This window comes from Salvia miltiorrhiza, chromosome 2 (assembly GCF_028751815.1).
Source record: "Salvia miltiorrhiza cultivar Shanhuang (shh) chromosome 2, IMPLAD_Smil_shh, whole genome shotgun sequence".
Classification (NCBI taxonomy): Eukaryota; Viridiplantae; Streptophyta; class Magnoliopsida; order Lamiales; family Lamiaceae; genus Salvia; species Salvia miltiorrhiza.
The window spans coordinates 20,499,510-20,515,943 of record NC_080388.1 but is presented as its reverse complement, the minus strand read 5'-3'; the positions used below and the strand labels follow the sequence as shown (position 1 = coordinate 20,515,943).

The window sequence follows — 16,434 nt, the reverse complement described above, 5'->3', positions numbered from 1 at the left end:
GAACCTCGAAGATTGAAGCCTCAGCCCAAATTCGAATTGCTCTCAAACGGAAGAAATCTTGAGGACGTTCTACGCCAACGGAGCTATTCAAGAGTTCTCCTACAAATAGCGCTCGAGGATCAACTTCAATCTTCACCGATTCAACGACATAAGCTGAAGCTCTGCCGAAATTGCTACTCAGCCTAAAGCTTAATCTCCCCAAAGCTTGAATCGAAGAAGAGAATTCCAAAGCCAAAATCAGTCACTGCTGATTACATACATTCTCTTAGACCTTAGGCAAACCTCTGTTTACCCAGAAGCGAAGGTCAAACTTGCTAAAAAGAACTTGTTCTTTGCAGTATAGTTGGCACTCGTTCAAACCTCATTTCCAAAAGAAAGATTTGAGTGTTTTGAGTGATTCGGAGGTCAGAAGGGTTTTCTGTCTCTGAGAGTCTTAGCGCGGGTTGTGCTAAGCAAGAGAAATCCGACGCGAGTAAAGCGTGGGTACTGAAGAAGGGTTTTCTTCAGTGGTACGGTTGTGTGCACCCGGCAAGCACACGGCTTGGTTTGCAGTGCACCTGTTAAGCACTTGCGGAGTGGATTGTTGGTCTGATCAACCGACCGTGGATGTAGGAAAGGGTTTTTCCGAACCACGTAAAAGTCTCTGTGTTGTTTACAGCTTTCAGTTTTACATTCCTACTTGTGTTGTTTCAATTGATAAACTGAATACTGATTAACTGCAAAGAGAAACCTAAGACCAACAACGTGCTCAACCGAGGCTATTGCGAAACTAAGTTTAATTTCCACTGCGTATGATATCAGTCTGACTGATCTATCTTTTGATAGTCAGGAAGAGTGTTATCATCTCTGTTTTAGCAAACTCGACTGAAGCCCATAAGTGCATCAGTTAAGTTCCAGCAACTTAACTGATAACTCCTTACTGAAGTGCGTTCAGTATCAGTCGTCAACCCTGTTTGGTCAAAACTGTTTTCAGTCAACAGGTGTCTTTGTTTGCGTGTAAAGTTTCGTTTAGATCTCTATCTTGAGATCCCTCTGATTAAGGATTTTGTAAAAATAGCCCATAGGTGTATTTCTCCCCCCCCCCCCATACACCTATTCGAGACCCCCCGGGACCTAACATTCTCTCATAAGTGTAGCCAACTGTTTCTGCAGCTCGCTAGTCTGTGATACAGCACTGGCCTCAACCTTATTTCTACGGACTGATTTCTGCTGGGAACTCTCGGCTAAGGTCTTGAATATTGCCTTTAGCTCGTCTGTAGTCTTCCTAGCTATGTTCTCTCCTGCAGTGCTGTCCATGATGAATTGGGAAGTATGCACTAGCCCGTCGTAGAAAATTGCATCAACATCACATTGGTAAATTGATGTTGCGGGCATTGGCGGAGGAGTTCTTGAAATCTTTCCCAAGCCTCATGAAATGGCTCGTCCGTTCCTTAGATGAAGTTCATTATTTGAGCTCTGATCTCCTGTGTCTGGTGATTCGGGTAGTATTTCAGCATGAACTTCTCACAAACTTCCCCCCAAGTGGTTATGGAGTTGGGTGGCAGAGATAGCATCCACGTCCTGGCCCTATCCTTAAGTGCATAAGGGAAAAACTTGAGCTTTAATTGATCCTCAGTAAGATTCAGCAGTGGGATGGTTTGCACTTGAGTGCAAAAATCGTGAATGAACTGCAGGGCGTCCTCGTTCGGCATCCCGTGGAAAATTGGTAGCAAACTTGAATCGTTTGGCTTCAAGTTGTAATTTCTGACTGCGGTAGGGAGCACAATAGCCGAGGTGTTAGTGTCCCTTATGACGGGCCGGGTGAAGTCTCCCATGTATTGTGGATTATTCTGCGCCATCTCTTCGTTTTCCTGCTTTAAGGTTTGCTCTGAACGATCGGTGCCACTCGAGTCATCCACAGATCGTGTCCCCCACTGTGGCTTCCATGGAGGCTTACTCGATTTATCGGGTAACGCCTGATCTTCTTGGGTAATCTCCCTCGATTAGGTCACCCTTATGTGAACGTTTTGTAAGTATTTGAATGATCAAATAGGATCCTATTACTTTCTTTTAATGTCATGTTTTCTCAAAATATTTTCATGTTAAGTAAATGTCCTTTCTTTCCACGCTTTTTAACTCTCATCCCAAGTCATAAATGCAGCTAAACCACCATTAAGAATAGCGGACTGTGACAAAGTATGATCCATTTGTGCAATTTTTGGAACAGAATAAAATTTTAAAAATGTTGATATAACATCCATGTATTTTGTTTTGATTGTGCTTACAATTACAAATATTATAAAATTATCATATTTATGGTTTTCTTTAAGTTCTCATAATGTCACAAAAATAAGCGGCCACAAAAAAAAAATATGTATTAAACTTTTTTATTCAGCCTAAAATAACAATAACAGAAATCCTTTGCACTTGATCAAACTAATACTCTCTCCGTCCACAATTTAATGCCCTGTTTGGCTTTAAAAAACTGTCCACAAATTAATGCCCTGTTTTTGCTTTTTGTACCCTTTTACTCTCCTACTTTTTCTATATTTACTACCCTTTGCCACTAATGGACCCACCTTCAAACACCTTTTTCACTTTTATATTCTATATTTACTACACTTTATCACTTTAGTCAACTACCTTTATCACTTTAGCCAACTACCCTTATATTTCACCACAACACCTTTTTCAGCTTTCTTAATCTTCGTGCCCACAACCAAATAGGGCATTAAATTGTGGACGGAGGGAGTAAAACCTTGTGCGTTCAGTTATAGACACAGCCCAAGCACAGCCACACCCTCCTCTTGTCTCTACTACTTAGACTACCCCCAACGGTGACCCCGAGGAGGGGGTCACCAGAAACGACAAAAAGATGGGGTAATTAAATTAAATCAAAAGTCATCCAAAATGGGTGACCTGGGGGATCTGCCGCCCCAGTGTCACGCCTCCCACTTTTCTCCTTTTTATGCCACTTGTCAATTTTTAAGTGGTTGATTAAATATTTGAATAAATAAAATTTTATAATGTTTTTTTTTATAAAAAATATATTAAAATTTTTCTTATTTTTTGCTCTATAAATAGAGCCTAACTTCACTATATTTTTACACCTAAACAAAAACTCTCTCTTTCTTCATTTCACTATATTTTCATTATGGATCCAAATTATCCCAATTATTATTATCCAAATTCTCAAAATCATCAAAACTCCCAAGATTATCCTAATCCTCAAGATTCTGCAAATTTTTCATCTTATCCGACTCCTCCTTTTTTTCCAAATTTCGAAAATCAACCAAATTCTCAATTTTATGAATCTCAATTTTCTCCAAATCTAAGTCAGATCCCTACATCTCAAAGAATTTCCAGTTGTATGTTTAATTTCAGTTGTAATCTCAAAGTCACGTATTGTACTTTGCTATATTTAATTTCAGTTGTATGTTTAATTCTTGTAATCTTCCTTTGTGATTGAGTTAAATATCAATTATAATATATGACAATGTTTAATTATAATATAATTACAATTTTGTTTAAAAAATATTTATTTTATTTATTAAATATAATAAATAAATATTTAATTTATATTTATATTTTATTTTAGATATTAAGATAATTTAAAAATAAAGTGAAAAGAAAAAATATGTAGGTTGGGTTGGTGTCACCATTGGGAGTAAAAATTGTGTTAGGTTGTGGGTTGTGTAGGTGGATGAGAGAGAAATGAATATTTTATTAAAAAGTGGAGTAAGGTTGGGTTGGGTGAGTGTCACGACTGTGGGTAGTCTTAAACACCCTTGGCCTTCTTCTCCAATCAATCGAATGACCATATAATTCTCAAACAAATTCAGCATTCTCTCTCCCTCTCTTGGTGTTGAGAGGGGCTTAACTCCCTGGAAGAAACATTGTCACCAATCACGGCTATATATCAAGCAAACCGGCCACTCCTACATGTCCGAGCAGTTCGACGCAAGGGTTGTTTGACAGAGACCAACCCTTCGCCGAACGGCGGACGTGGCGCTTCTCCCGCCGAAGGCGGCAAACCCTCCGACCTCCTCTTCCTCGCCGGCGGCGGTTGCTAGCTACGTAGCTTCTAGTTTTTTGTTCCTGCTATATTGTTCTAGTGTATATTGAAAACAAAATCAAGTAGTCTTAAATTGGAAAAAAAGTAGATTTTTCAAAATGATGTTGAGGATCAAGAGGGTTCCCACTGTCGTCTCCAACTACCAAAAGGAGGATTCGGAGGACGGCTGCGGCCGCAATTGCCTTAGAAACTGCTGCCTACCAGGTGTTTGATCTTTTGTTCAGTTGAATTCGATTGAGCCCAATTGTTAGGTTTTTTTTTACGGATCTTTTTTCGTCTTTTTAGGGGCAAAATTACCTCTCTACGCTTTTAAGAAGGCGAGCAATGTTGTTATGGAAAAGGATTCTGTTGCCACTGATGAGAAGAAAGAGCTTCAAGCAGACTTCCTGGATTCTCTTCTAATTGGGGAGGTATAATTATATTTTTTGTATCAATTGTTTGTTTTACTAGAAAAGTAATGCTTGAATTTCGAAATATTCTTGATTTTCTTGGTGGCAGTGGGAGGATCGAATGGAGAGAGGCCTCTTTCGCTATGATGTCACTGCTTGTGAAACCAAGGTACGTGCCCTTATACGCGAACGAATCTGGTTTCGGATCAGGAACTGCAACTCAAGGTTGATTGTTTGTTTATTGATGATGATAATGATATGATTTATAGGTGATTCCCGGGAAGTATGGATTTGTTGCGCAGCTGAATGAGGGCCGGCATCTCAAGAAGAGGCCGACTGAGTTTCGTGTAGACAAGGTCCTTCAGCCCTTTGACGAGAGCAAGTTCAACTTCACAAAAGTCGGGCAAGAGGAGGTGCTGTTTCAGTTTGAGGCCAGTGAGGACAATGCAGTCCACTTCTTTCCAAACAAGCCCATTGATGTTGATAACTCCCCCACTGTTGTTGCCATTAACGTATGTTTCATATCTCGTGTTTGGATTTCATTGTCCTATTGGCTTGATATAGTTTACTGATGGATGCTTGTGTATGATTCAACAGGTTAGCCCAATTGAATACGGGCACGTGTTGCTCATCCCTCGGATATTTGAATGCTTGCCTCAGAGGATTGACCGCCAGAGCTTCTTGCTCGCTCTCTACATGGCTACTGAAGTCGGAAACCCCTACTTCCGCTTGGGTTACAATAGCTTGGGCGCATTCGCAACCATCAATCACCTCCACTTTCAGGCCTATTACTTAGAGATGCCTTTCCCTATAGAAAAGGCGTCTTCTAAGAAGATAACCACAACAAATGGTGGCGTTGAAATCTCTAATATCCTCAACTATCCGGTCAGAGGGTTTGTTTTCGAGGGTGGCAAGACTATGGAAGAGTTATCCAATGTTGTCTCGGACTCCTGCATCTGCCTGCAAGAGAACAACATTCCCCACAATGTGCTCATTGCTGATTGTGGGAAACGAATCTTTCTCTTCCCACAGGTGAAGAATTTTTCTTCATTGCTTCATGAAACTCTCATTTGATGAATTTGCATAGTGTTGGCCTATTCTAATCTTGGGTTGTGAAAACAAACAGTGTTATGCAGAGAAACAGGCTCTAGGGGAAGTGAGCTCCGAGCTTCTCGACACTCAAGTTAATCCGGCTGTTTGGGAGATAAGCGGGCACATGGTGTTGAAACGAAAGGTGGACTATGAAGAGGCATCCGAGGAGAATGCCTGGCGGCTTCTGGCAGAGGTTTCCCTCTCAGAAGAGAGGTTGGAAGAAGTTAAGGAGCTTATATTTGAAGCCATCTGCCTCAATGTTGAGGATGAAGTTGTCACTCCAATCACACCAGATGAGTCGGGTGCCGGCCCTCAATCTCATGAAGATGTCGATGGCCTTAAGGCCTTGCAACCTGCTATGGTGCAGGCTGTGTAGCGAAATTGGTCATATTTTGAGTTTGAGCTTGGATATATTATGTTTCTGCATTTCCCATTATAGTGCCAAACTCTGTTTTGCTATGTTATAGGTTATATGTATTTTAATTTGGTATGCTAATTACTTGCATATTGTGCCTTGTGATTTATGTGCAATATACCATAACATGTCAATGGAATACTACTGAATTTCTTACATTTTAGTTGAGGTGCTATATTAAAGTGGAACCACGCATGGATTTGGAAGTTAAATTGATCAGCGAAGATAACGATTTATGAAACGCGTAAACAAGGTCGAATAAATCAACCAAACATGTTACCTCAAAAAAAAAAAAAAATCCAAAAAAACCAAAAAAACTCAACCAAAAATGTCGAGGCACAATTTAAGAAATAGATAGCAAGATTATTGGCATTCAGTGATATTTCAATTTCTTCCAAACATCAATTACTTCATAGTCAATTCTTATTCTTAAAATTAAGAATAAAAAAACATAAATACACGCATCAAAATACTCTTTTCAGTTCAAGTTGAAACTGCAATTTTTTGCCGAAATAAAATAATCCAGATTTGAAAATTTCAACCAAACCATAATGAATAGCTACAATCTGAACCGACATTTTTGGTCCGGTGAGGTTCAGTTTCCGAATTATGTTGGGTTTGTTCACACGTGGCTAATTGTAAGGGTGTGTTTGCTTTTTATCCCTCTAAATGGAGGGATAACAAAAATTTATGTCTTTAAATGTTTGATTTTTTATTCCACATTTTACACAAATACCATTTTTCCTTCCTTATTTTCATTTTACACAAATATTATCCCTCTATTTTGGTGTGATAATATTATCGCTCCTTGAAATGAAAATAAGGAAGGAAAAATGGTATTTGTGTAAAATGTGGAATAAGAAAACAAATATTTAAAGACATAAATTTTTGTTATCCCTCTATTTAGAGTGATAAAAAGCAAACACGCCCTAATTAATGGTGTGTGAAGAATAATCAACAATGCATCTCTACAGTGTTAAGGTATTATCAAACTCGATAAGATCATTCTAACCTTTTGTGGACATGGAATATCGAAAAAATTTATGGCGCCATTATCATGCTTGTAATTTACACGGCAATGAAGAATCTCATGTCATCAGCTGAAACTAATGCTCAAAGTGACACAACAAGGTTCAAATACAACCACAAGTATAAATTTGGTCCCAGCCCCTTCTAGTGGTCTGAGTTATTTGACCTCTTCCTATGTTAAAAAAAAAAGTAGCTTTCAAAATAGTTGGTCACACAGATATCTATTCCCTTTCCCATTTAAAGTTTAAACAAGGGTCACATTTTGCCATTATAAAGCAAAGAATTATAAAATTCTCCAAATGCAGAATTTTCCACATCCACTTGTTAGAGCATCCATCTCCCGCAGAAAATGATTCAAGATAGGGAAAGTACAGTTGCAGTAAGGCCATACAATAAATGTCGATTGATTTGAAAACAAGACATACTGACTGACCTACAAATCTTAACCTCGACCATGCATTCTATTATCCACATAAAAAATAAAATCAAGTATGCATGAACAATGAGCTAGTTTCAGAATCTTTTAGAATTATACTCCCTCCGTCCATGAAAGAACTTCCTAGGAGGAGTGGCATGAATTTTAAGAAAAGAATTGTTGAGTGTATTGATAGTGGAGAAAAAGTTGTTGAGTGTATTGAGAGTGGTGAAAAAATGTTATAATTAATATTGAGAGTTGTGAAAAAGTGAAAAGTAAGTAATTATAAGTGGTGGGATATAGTCCAAAAATATGTAGAAAGTTTTTTTGTGGATATCCCAAAAAGGAAAGATAGGAAGTTCTTTCGTGGACGGAGGGAGTATTATAAATATAATTAGAATTTTGAATTTTAAATACTCACTCCGTCTCATAATAATTAATAAGTGTATTTTATTTTTGACAAAAGAATTTATATGAGTGTGTTTAGTGTTTAAAGTATGTTGGTCCACATGATTAAAACTATATGGGTTAAGTATCAAATACGCCCCTAACATAACATAGAGACCCTTATCACGTCTAGCACCCTATGGTTGAGGTCGGGTCAACTAAACCCCGAAGTACTTAATCTCCTCCAATTGACCCCTCCGACTTAACGGTCATTTAACACCATTAACTATTTATTTTTTATTTTTATTTTTTTTCATAGGTGGTGGGACCCACCTTTCTTCTTTGCCAAGCTCGCCGAAAAAATGTCGGAAACTCGTTGTTTCGACGGAGCCGCCGCCGGGGGAGCTTCGGAGGGGGACGGAACACACGGTGTCGAAGCATCATAACCACAGAGCTCAAGATTGCCCACGACGTTGACCCCACAAATCCCGCAGCCACCAGAATCCTCTCCACCTCCACCGTTCTCTCCGGACAACAGCACTGGCCCTTCGCCACCACGTCCGGCGAAGGCCACGCAATCGCCACCACGTGCAGCACTCTTCTACACCTCTCGTTCGCGCACCTCAAACAGCTATCATCAAAAACCCTATCAAACTCGTACACGTGATAGCAATAAGGGCACATTGTTGGTGTACAACCACCACCACCACCCATATATGTCCGCAACTCAGCGTCGAATTTCGCCTTCTCCACGAAATTGGACAACACGGACCACGCTTTGACCGCCAAATCGAACGCCTTGGATGAGAAAGGGCAGCAGGGGTTCGTATTCGGATCCAAAATTGAAGTTAGGTTTTCGAAGTTGGTGCCAATTTGAGAAACGTCGGAGTCGAAATAGGGGAGATTGAGGATGGTGTAGTAGTCGTAGTGTGTGGCGGAGATTTTGGAGGCGGAGAGAATAGTGGCGGTGGAGAGAATCTGGTGGTTGCGGGATTTGTGGGGTCGGCGTCGTGGGCAATATTGGTTATGATGCTTCGACGCCGTATGCTCCGTCCCCTTCCGAAGCTCCCCTGGTGGCGGCTCCGTCGAAACGACGAGTTTCCGACGGGCTTGGCGAAGAAGAAGAAGAAGGGTGGATCCCACCACCTATGAAATAATAAAAAAAAATTAAATAGTTAACGGTGTTAAATGAGCATTAAGTCGGAGGGGTCAATTGGAGGAGATTATGTACTTTGGGGGTTTAGTTGACCCGACCTCGACCATAGAGTGAGGGCCTCTATGTTAGGGGTGTATTTGATACTTAACCCAAACTATATTAATCTTATTTGACTTTCCTAATTAGTTAAAATTGTTCCATTAATGTTGGTTTTGCATACTTGCACCTCTTAATGTTGAGATCCAGAGCATCACTTAAATCAATTTCAGCAAATGGATTCAAGGGAGGAGAAACATCTCTCCCACTCGTCTCAACCGGAATATCCTCATAAGCATCAAAATTGAGACCCAAATTCCAGCTCCGTGTCTAAGTCATCTTAAAAAGAATTAGCCTCTCTTTCCCTCCCGCGATCCCAACCGTTCCCTCTATTGTTCCAAGCACCACTACCACCACCACCACCACCAACTGGTTGTTACCACCTCCATTCCGATCATTCCTTGGACCAACCGATTGAAATTGGAGGTTGCCACCGGAATGTGAAATTGGAGCTATGGTTGCTTTTGCTGAGGAAGGCCTATTCCTAAGATGCGGAAGAATGACTATTCCTAAGATGCCTTTGAAGACAAGAGAGGCTACGTTGTTTCATCACGACGGTGTGGGGCTGTGAGAGATAGGGAAGCATCAAGAATGAGAGAATCGCCGATTGAGAAGAAGCGGTGCACTCTAGGTTTCAAGAAGAAACAAGAAATTAATTCAGTCCATTAAGATTTTTAATTAGTAAAAGGAGATCTTAACTAATTGTAATTATTTTCTAGGGTTAAGGTACAAATCCATCCCTAAAGTGGACACCCCTTGAGCGTATCACTCCTCATTCTCGACCTTGGCCCAAATACACCCCCAGAGTCCATAAAAAGGGTGCATTTAAACCGAGCGAGTTAACAGCTGTTATCTCTCCGTTAAGTTTTTTTTTTAATTTAACTTATGGATTTCGCCTGTTAAAACTTTTCCGGCCAGCCTTCGCCGAAACCCCGACCTTCACCGCCAAAAAAAAAAAAAAAAACTCTTGGCTGCAGCTCCGGTCTCAACTCCTCCTGCTTCACCTCCCGTTGTGACCGCTCCACCGGCACTAGTGCCAATGAGCTCATCCCCAATGCCGACACTGACAGCTTCCCCCTCTATTGTGTCATCGTCGCCGTCTCCCAACTAAATTAAATTATGTATTTTGCCGTTGAGGGGTGCGCCGGAGTGGAGGGGCACGCCAGAGAATGTTCTACCGTCGCTGAGGATGACATCGGCGGCGAAATCGCGATCGATTGTGCCAAAGCTGACGGTGGTGAGCCACGGCGCGAGGTTGGTCACCGAGATCCCGTTGGGGCTGTCGTTGCCAGCTGAGGAGGAGACGAAAATTCCCCTTAAAACGGCACCGTATGCGCCGATTGCGATGGGATTGAGGTAGTAAGGGGAGGAGATCCCCTCTCCGCCGCCGATTGGGATCGAAATAACGTCGACGCCACTTAGAAATTAAAAAAAAAAAGAATTTAAGTTAACTTGCGCGTATACCCCCATTTTCGACTTTGGCTCAAATACACCCCAGAGTCCATAAAAAGGGTGCATTTAAACCCAGCAACCGTTAACTTGCTGGGTTTAAATACACTCTTTTTATGGACTATGGGGGTGTATTTAGGCTAGGGTTGAGAGTGGGGAGGTATACGCTCTAGGGGTGTCTAGTTTAGAGGTGGATTTGTACCTTAACTCTATTTTCTATTTTATAAAGTAGACATTTGTTATTGGACAACTTAAAAAGAAAATGTAGACACTTATTGTGAGACAGAGGAAGTATATCAATCACGATCTAAAAATCCAAAATTTGCATAAAATTCAATCTGATCTGGTTCAACAATTCAAAAAATCCAAACCAAATTTTAAATTTTGGTTTTATTTGGATTCGATATTCGAATTTTGAGTATTTTGCTCAATACTGTGTAGATTTGCCAAAAAAATTAAAAAGTAAAAGAAAAAGAGACATTAAGCGAAGGAAAAATTGAAAAAATAAAGATCATTGAATCTCACATCAAAAAGAGTAGGTTAATAATGTACATCGTGCAATGCACTATAAAAAGCGAAGCATAATTAATTAATTTTGTATGTGCTTGTCTTCTTGAATTAAAAATAAATAAATAATTCAAAAGCTACAATAGCCGAAAATCAATTTTATTTTTTATTTTTAATATGACACGTACAAGCACGCGCTTGATGTTAAAGCCTTTGAGTTGGGCTCGTTTTTGCGAGCTACCTATCGAGCATCAGGCTCGACAGCGGGGCGAGGCGAGCCCCTTGATCGAGCCCCACCGTAGATGTTCTCCACTGTAGATGTTCTTAGAATGTCCCAAAAATACACAATTTTATTTGTCACAACCCAAATCAAACGACAATTTTGATTTTCCACACAACTATCATGTCATGGTTAATTTGGAATTTGTGAGAAATTCCAAAAAGAAAAAAAAGTTCATGTGTTCTAGGAAAAGTTTTAAAGTTCATATGCAAAATTAAAATCTGCCCAAAGTTCATTTATATCTGATGCAATTATCCTTAATAATAATAATAGTAATAATAATATTGGTCAGCAATTTTCTGCGCTCACTCTTTCAATATATCAATCATTATGATATTTAATACGGGTTAAAAAATAAGCCAGCATTAACAACACACCTACAGCTAATAAATGTCTTCCCAAATTGTTTTTCATTCACATATACAATCCTTTTTGTAGCACATTTCCAAAATCCACAACCAGAAGATGTGTATCAATAAAACTCTCCACAATGGCTGAAAATATAACCAAACAACAAATTTCAGCATATGGCAATTGCAAAATTTTGGTAAGCATCAACATAGAAGTCAAGCCACTATTAGAGTAAAGGATGGACAACTGTTTTTCTCGGCATTCAAGCATTCACAAGAACTAATGGGAAGAATCTATCAACTTCTAGGGGAATTCTTCGTTTTGAGCACCAATAGGAAGAGGGTTAAAGGTCATATCTTTTCTTAGCAGAGCCCAATATCAGGAACATTAAGATCACCAATTCAGTATCATTTAATACACAGTTATATTCAGCTATAAAACAATAAAAATCAAGATGCAAAGGATTCAAAAATGAGATCACGATAAAATATATCAGGCATTATCTTCCTCTAGAGTGATGAAGAGGAAAAAAGACATAAAGCAGCTTTTATTATGATCAGAGATTGAAAATGATGAGCATACATCAGTTGAGCACAGTACTAATCTTGAATAAAACAGAATACTACACCAATATGACCAAGTCCCTAAACAAAAAAACAAGGCTGTCTAGAATACGTTAAGTACCTTAATGAAATTATTTCTTTTGAGGTTCCCCTTCCATTTGAGGTTCCTCTTCCTTTTCCCCATATTTACACTTGAACTTAGCGATCTGCCCTAAGTTCTGAGCCATCTACCGCTTTGCTCGCAAATGATAAACTTTACCAGTCTCATGAATCTTGGTCATCATCACAGTCATCAGATGACCACTTTGGGTCACGTACGATATCCATTGCATTTGAGGGTGAATCCCCTTTTTCATCTTTCCCTGTAAATGCACAATTGAAGCACAACTTAACTGCTAACACCATAAATTCAAACAGGGGTATCGCAGATTAATGATGAATCTGAAATGCTAAAGCAGGAACGAGATCTTCCAATGTTCAAGAATTGGGGAAGGACAAAAGTCTTTTAGGCATATAATCAAACATGTTTAGGGTATTACTAATCTGCAAGAAAATTGAGTCCCACCTAAAAATAAAACATGAACTATCCAATGTTGTGAAAATCGCTGGAGGCAGATGCCTTTAGGCGCGCCTCAAGGAAAGGAGACGCTGAAGCACACCAATATGTGCGCCTCTATACGATTTTTTTGTACACGCGCCTCGTCGGCGAAAGGCGGCCGCCTCGATGCGCGGAGGAGCTGAGACGAAGCAAGACGGCGCTGAGTCTATGCGAGAATGCAGAAATCGGGAAATGCAGGCATATTCAAATAAACATGATTTCGGCAACACTTTCAAACTTTCAGGCGTGATTTCAGCAATTTTACGCATAAACATGGATTTCAGTAATCACACCAACAAAGTTCATTCAATATCTTCACCATAAAAAGAAATGTAAGGTGAAATCATCTTCTACAAATACCTTTTTCTTGAATCTGCTGTTGTGCCCCACTCTGGAATTGAAGATGCAAACTCTGGAATTGAAGATGCAGACGAGGGAGAAGGGGAATTAGGGTTTAATCTATCAATGCAAACCCTGAAATTGAAGAGGGAGATGGGGAGATGGGAAATTGAAGAGGGAGATGGAGATATATCTATATCTATATCTATATCTATATATATATAAAAGCTCAACTTGAGCCAATCTAAGCCATTTTGGCGGGAAATTGATGAACTCTTTTAACCAATGTGTCTCTTTATATTCATTGGGTAAAATCTACATATACGCATCTACATGGTTAATACACAATACTTTGGCTCCAAGAAATGAAGAAGTACAAATACCAGTTGGCACAATACTTTGGGGCCAAGAAATGAATCAGTATAAATAGCAGCCAACAGTTGTATCATTTGCATAAATGGAAGAGAAGATACAATTTCAAAGAAAGAGAAGAGACAGAAAGTGTGGTCGGTAGATATGACTAATCGGTTCGACGGCGACGACAACGAATCGGCTGAGCTGATGAAGAAGCTAAGAGAAATAAATAAAAAGAAAAGAAGAAGTTATTGTGAAGAAGAATCACAATAGAAGCAGTATCTTTTATTTTTGACTTTCTATTGCTACCTGCTACTGCTTCTAACAGGGGCACCAAGGACGGAGAAGGCGGGGGTCGGTGAGACCAGCGGCCAGATTCTGACGCAGCGTCAAGGACGGAAGAGGCCGGGCGGATCGGAGCGACGGTATAGACTGAGCGAGTCGGCGAGATCGGTGGCGCAGATTTTGACACAGGCGCCAAGGATGGAGGAGGCCGGGCGAGTCGGAGCGACGAGAAATTTTGGTGATGGTGGACGGCGTGGAGATGGTGATTGCGGCGGCGGTGTGGAGACTAAGGCGGCGCTGCATGTGCAACCTCGCCGTGCGCGGTGAAGGATAGAAGGGGGAATGCCGGTGGTGGTGGTGGCGGTGGCTAAGGGCGGCGTCCTTCGCCGGAGCAGGAGGCGGTAGAAGAAGATGAAAGAAAAAATGCAAAAACAGAATGGAGATTGGAGAAGAAGAGCGGCGCTGCGCTGGAGTAGGAATTAGGGTTGCTGGCACAATTTTTCATTTTATATAAGTGATAATTGGAATGGACTTTTAATTACTTTTGATGTTGAGCTAATTAGAATGGACTTTTAAAGGCTTTTGATGTTGGGCTAATTAATAATGGACTTTTAATTATAGTTTGTAATTTTAATAGTGCAAAATTATAAAGGGCCGTTTATTTAATAAGAATTATTAATTTAAATTAACTTTTATTTGTTAAATTAAATTAGCTTATTTTGTAAAAAAAAAAAAAACTTCTTAGATAAGGGTCGTTGATTTAGTAAGAATTGAGCTTTAATTTGTTTCGGCATTTTAACACCTCCAATTATTTCAAGGAAATAATTTCTTGATGTCTCCAATAACTCCTCCAATAAAAGTCAAATATATGAAATATTGGTTCTATATTCATATAAAAAATGTGAATGTTTAATATTATGCATTAATAACATACTTTTATTAATTTTATCTCTTATTTATTATATCTAATTTTATCTATTATAGCTATGGCATAAAAATGATAAGTGACAATGATATATAATGGCATACATTTAAAATTAAAAGGTTTTGTAGAATAATATATAATTTGAAAAATTATGTATGTAAAATTTTAAAAATATAAAAAATAGTATGATACGAAATATATAGAGAATATTCGTTAGAATCATGAACTATGAATGAAAATAAAATACATAAATTGAATTTTACTAATGAAAGTATATGCACCTAATTTTACTTTTTTTAAGTATATTTTAATACAAATTATTATTCATTTAATTATCGATCGGTGAACCTCTTTTTACAAAAGATGAGAAAAAAAACTAAAATAAACATTGCATAAGTCACATAAACAATTTAATAATACAAAAGGCATCCATAGTTCAAATATATAAATAATTTTATAATCAAACTTTTACTATAACAAATACATCCTTTCGACTTTAATTAAATTCTTAGATTATTATTACTCCAATGAAGAAATTTTGAATATATCCCGCAATTTATAATTCAAAATTGAAGGTATTATAATTATTTGTATAATATATTAGTACTTTACATTATAATATAAAATAATGTTCTTTATAATTTCATATAGTATGAGGATGGTGATATTCAAGTTTTTTCATAAAATTTCATGAAAATAATTTTGTACTTAATAAACATGCTTTTTATTTATGGTTAATTTTATGATCGTATATCAATGGTTACTTATCATTGATATTTGAAACTTAAAATTTCTGATTCTCAATAATATTGTGTAAATGGAACTTTGTGCAATTAATTTGTATAAGATATTTTGTTGTTTTGTTATATATATATATATATATATATATATAGGAATGGGATCATGTAGATCCCTATGCTTATAATATATCCGTAGATCCAAATCTAGACCACACATTTATGACACGTGGCGCATCAAGATGGTGACACGTGGCAAGGAGTTTCCAAGCATTTCAAGGCAAAATATGGAGAGGGGTAAAATTGGAATGTAATTTTCGGATTTAATAATTAAAAAAAATATTTTTTTTTTTAGATTTTCTCAAAATAGATATATTTTAGATGCATATAGTTTCCCACGAAGATGCATAAAGTTTTCACATGAAATGCATAACTTTGAACAGAAAAATGCATTTGATTTTTACAGTTTTGGTATTTTCACCACCCCACCCCGCACCACCCCCCAACCCACCCCACACCACCCCCCAACCCTCCCCATTACCACCCCCAAAATAGTCATGTTTCACATGCATATAAAATCAAACAAAAGTGCATAAAGATTTTACATAAAAATGCATTAAATTATACAAAAAATGCATTTCATTTTAATAAATCTGGTATTTTCGCCACCCCACCCCTGCCCCACCCCTGTCCCACCCCCCACCCCCACGCCCCACCCCACCCCCCACCCAAATTTTTTTTTTAAACTGATTTTCTGACCACTGACCCCCCACCCACCCCCCCCCCCACACCCCCCCCCCCACCCCCCCAATTTTTTTTTTCAAAACTGATTTTCTGATTGTTGAGTCGCTGACCCACCCACCCCCCGGCACCCCCACCCACCCACCCCCCCAAAATTTCTATTTTATATTTTTTTAAAAACTGATTTTCTGACCGCTAACCCCCCACCAACCCTCCAGCCCAAAAAAAATATATTTTTTCAAAAAATGTAATGCATTTTTGTATGAAAATAT

At 38.7% G+C, this 16,434-nt stretch overlaps 1 protein-coding gene and 1 long non-coding RNA gene across 3 annotated transcripts; one reads left to right on the top strand and one right to left on the bottom strand.

Moving 5' to 3' along the window:
- The first annotated feature begins 3,718 nt into the window (after nucleotides 1-3,718).
- Nucleotides 3,719-6,113, top strand: LOC131011520 (GDP-L-galactose phosphorylase 1-like). Its single transcript, XM_057939302.1, has 6 exons — nucleotides 3,719-4,258; nucleotides 4,340-4,464; nucleotides 4,553-4,612; nucleotides 4,713-4,955; nucleotides 5,041-5,475; nucleotides 5,570-6,113. The coding sequence occupies exons 1-6, from the start codon at nucleotides 4,153-4,155 to the stop codon at nucleotides 5,909-5,911; spliced, it is 1,311 nt and encodes a 436-aa protein (XP_057795285.1). The 5' UTR covers nucleotides 3,719-4,152; the 3' UTR covers nucleotides 5,912-6,113.
- A 6,038-nt stretch (nucleotides 6,114-12,151) lies between these two features.
- On the bottom strand, nucleotides 12,152-14,303 carry LOC131011530 (uncharacterized). Of its 2 annotated transcripts, XR_009096990.1 has the most exons (4): nucleotides 13,784-14,303; nucleotides 13,142-13,255; nucleotides 12,749-12,920; nucleotides 12,152-12,545 (listed from the first exon to the last, which is right to left on the bottom strand). It is a non-coding gene; the product is annotated as an uncharacterized LOC131011530 (long non-coding RNA). The 2 variants fall into 2 exon arrangements; XR_009096991.1 differs by lacking the exon at nucleotides 12,749-12,920 and having other exon boundaries at nucleotides 13,784-14,298.
- Between the last annotated feature and the right edge of the window lie 2,131 nt (nucleotides 14,304-16,434).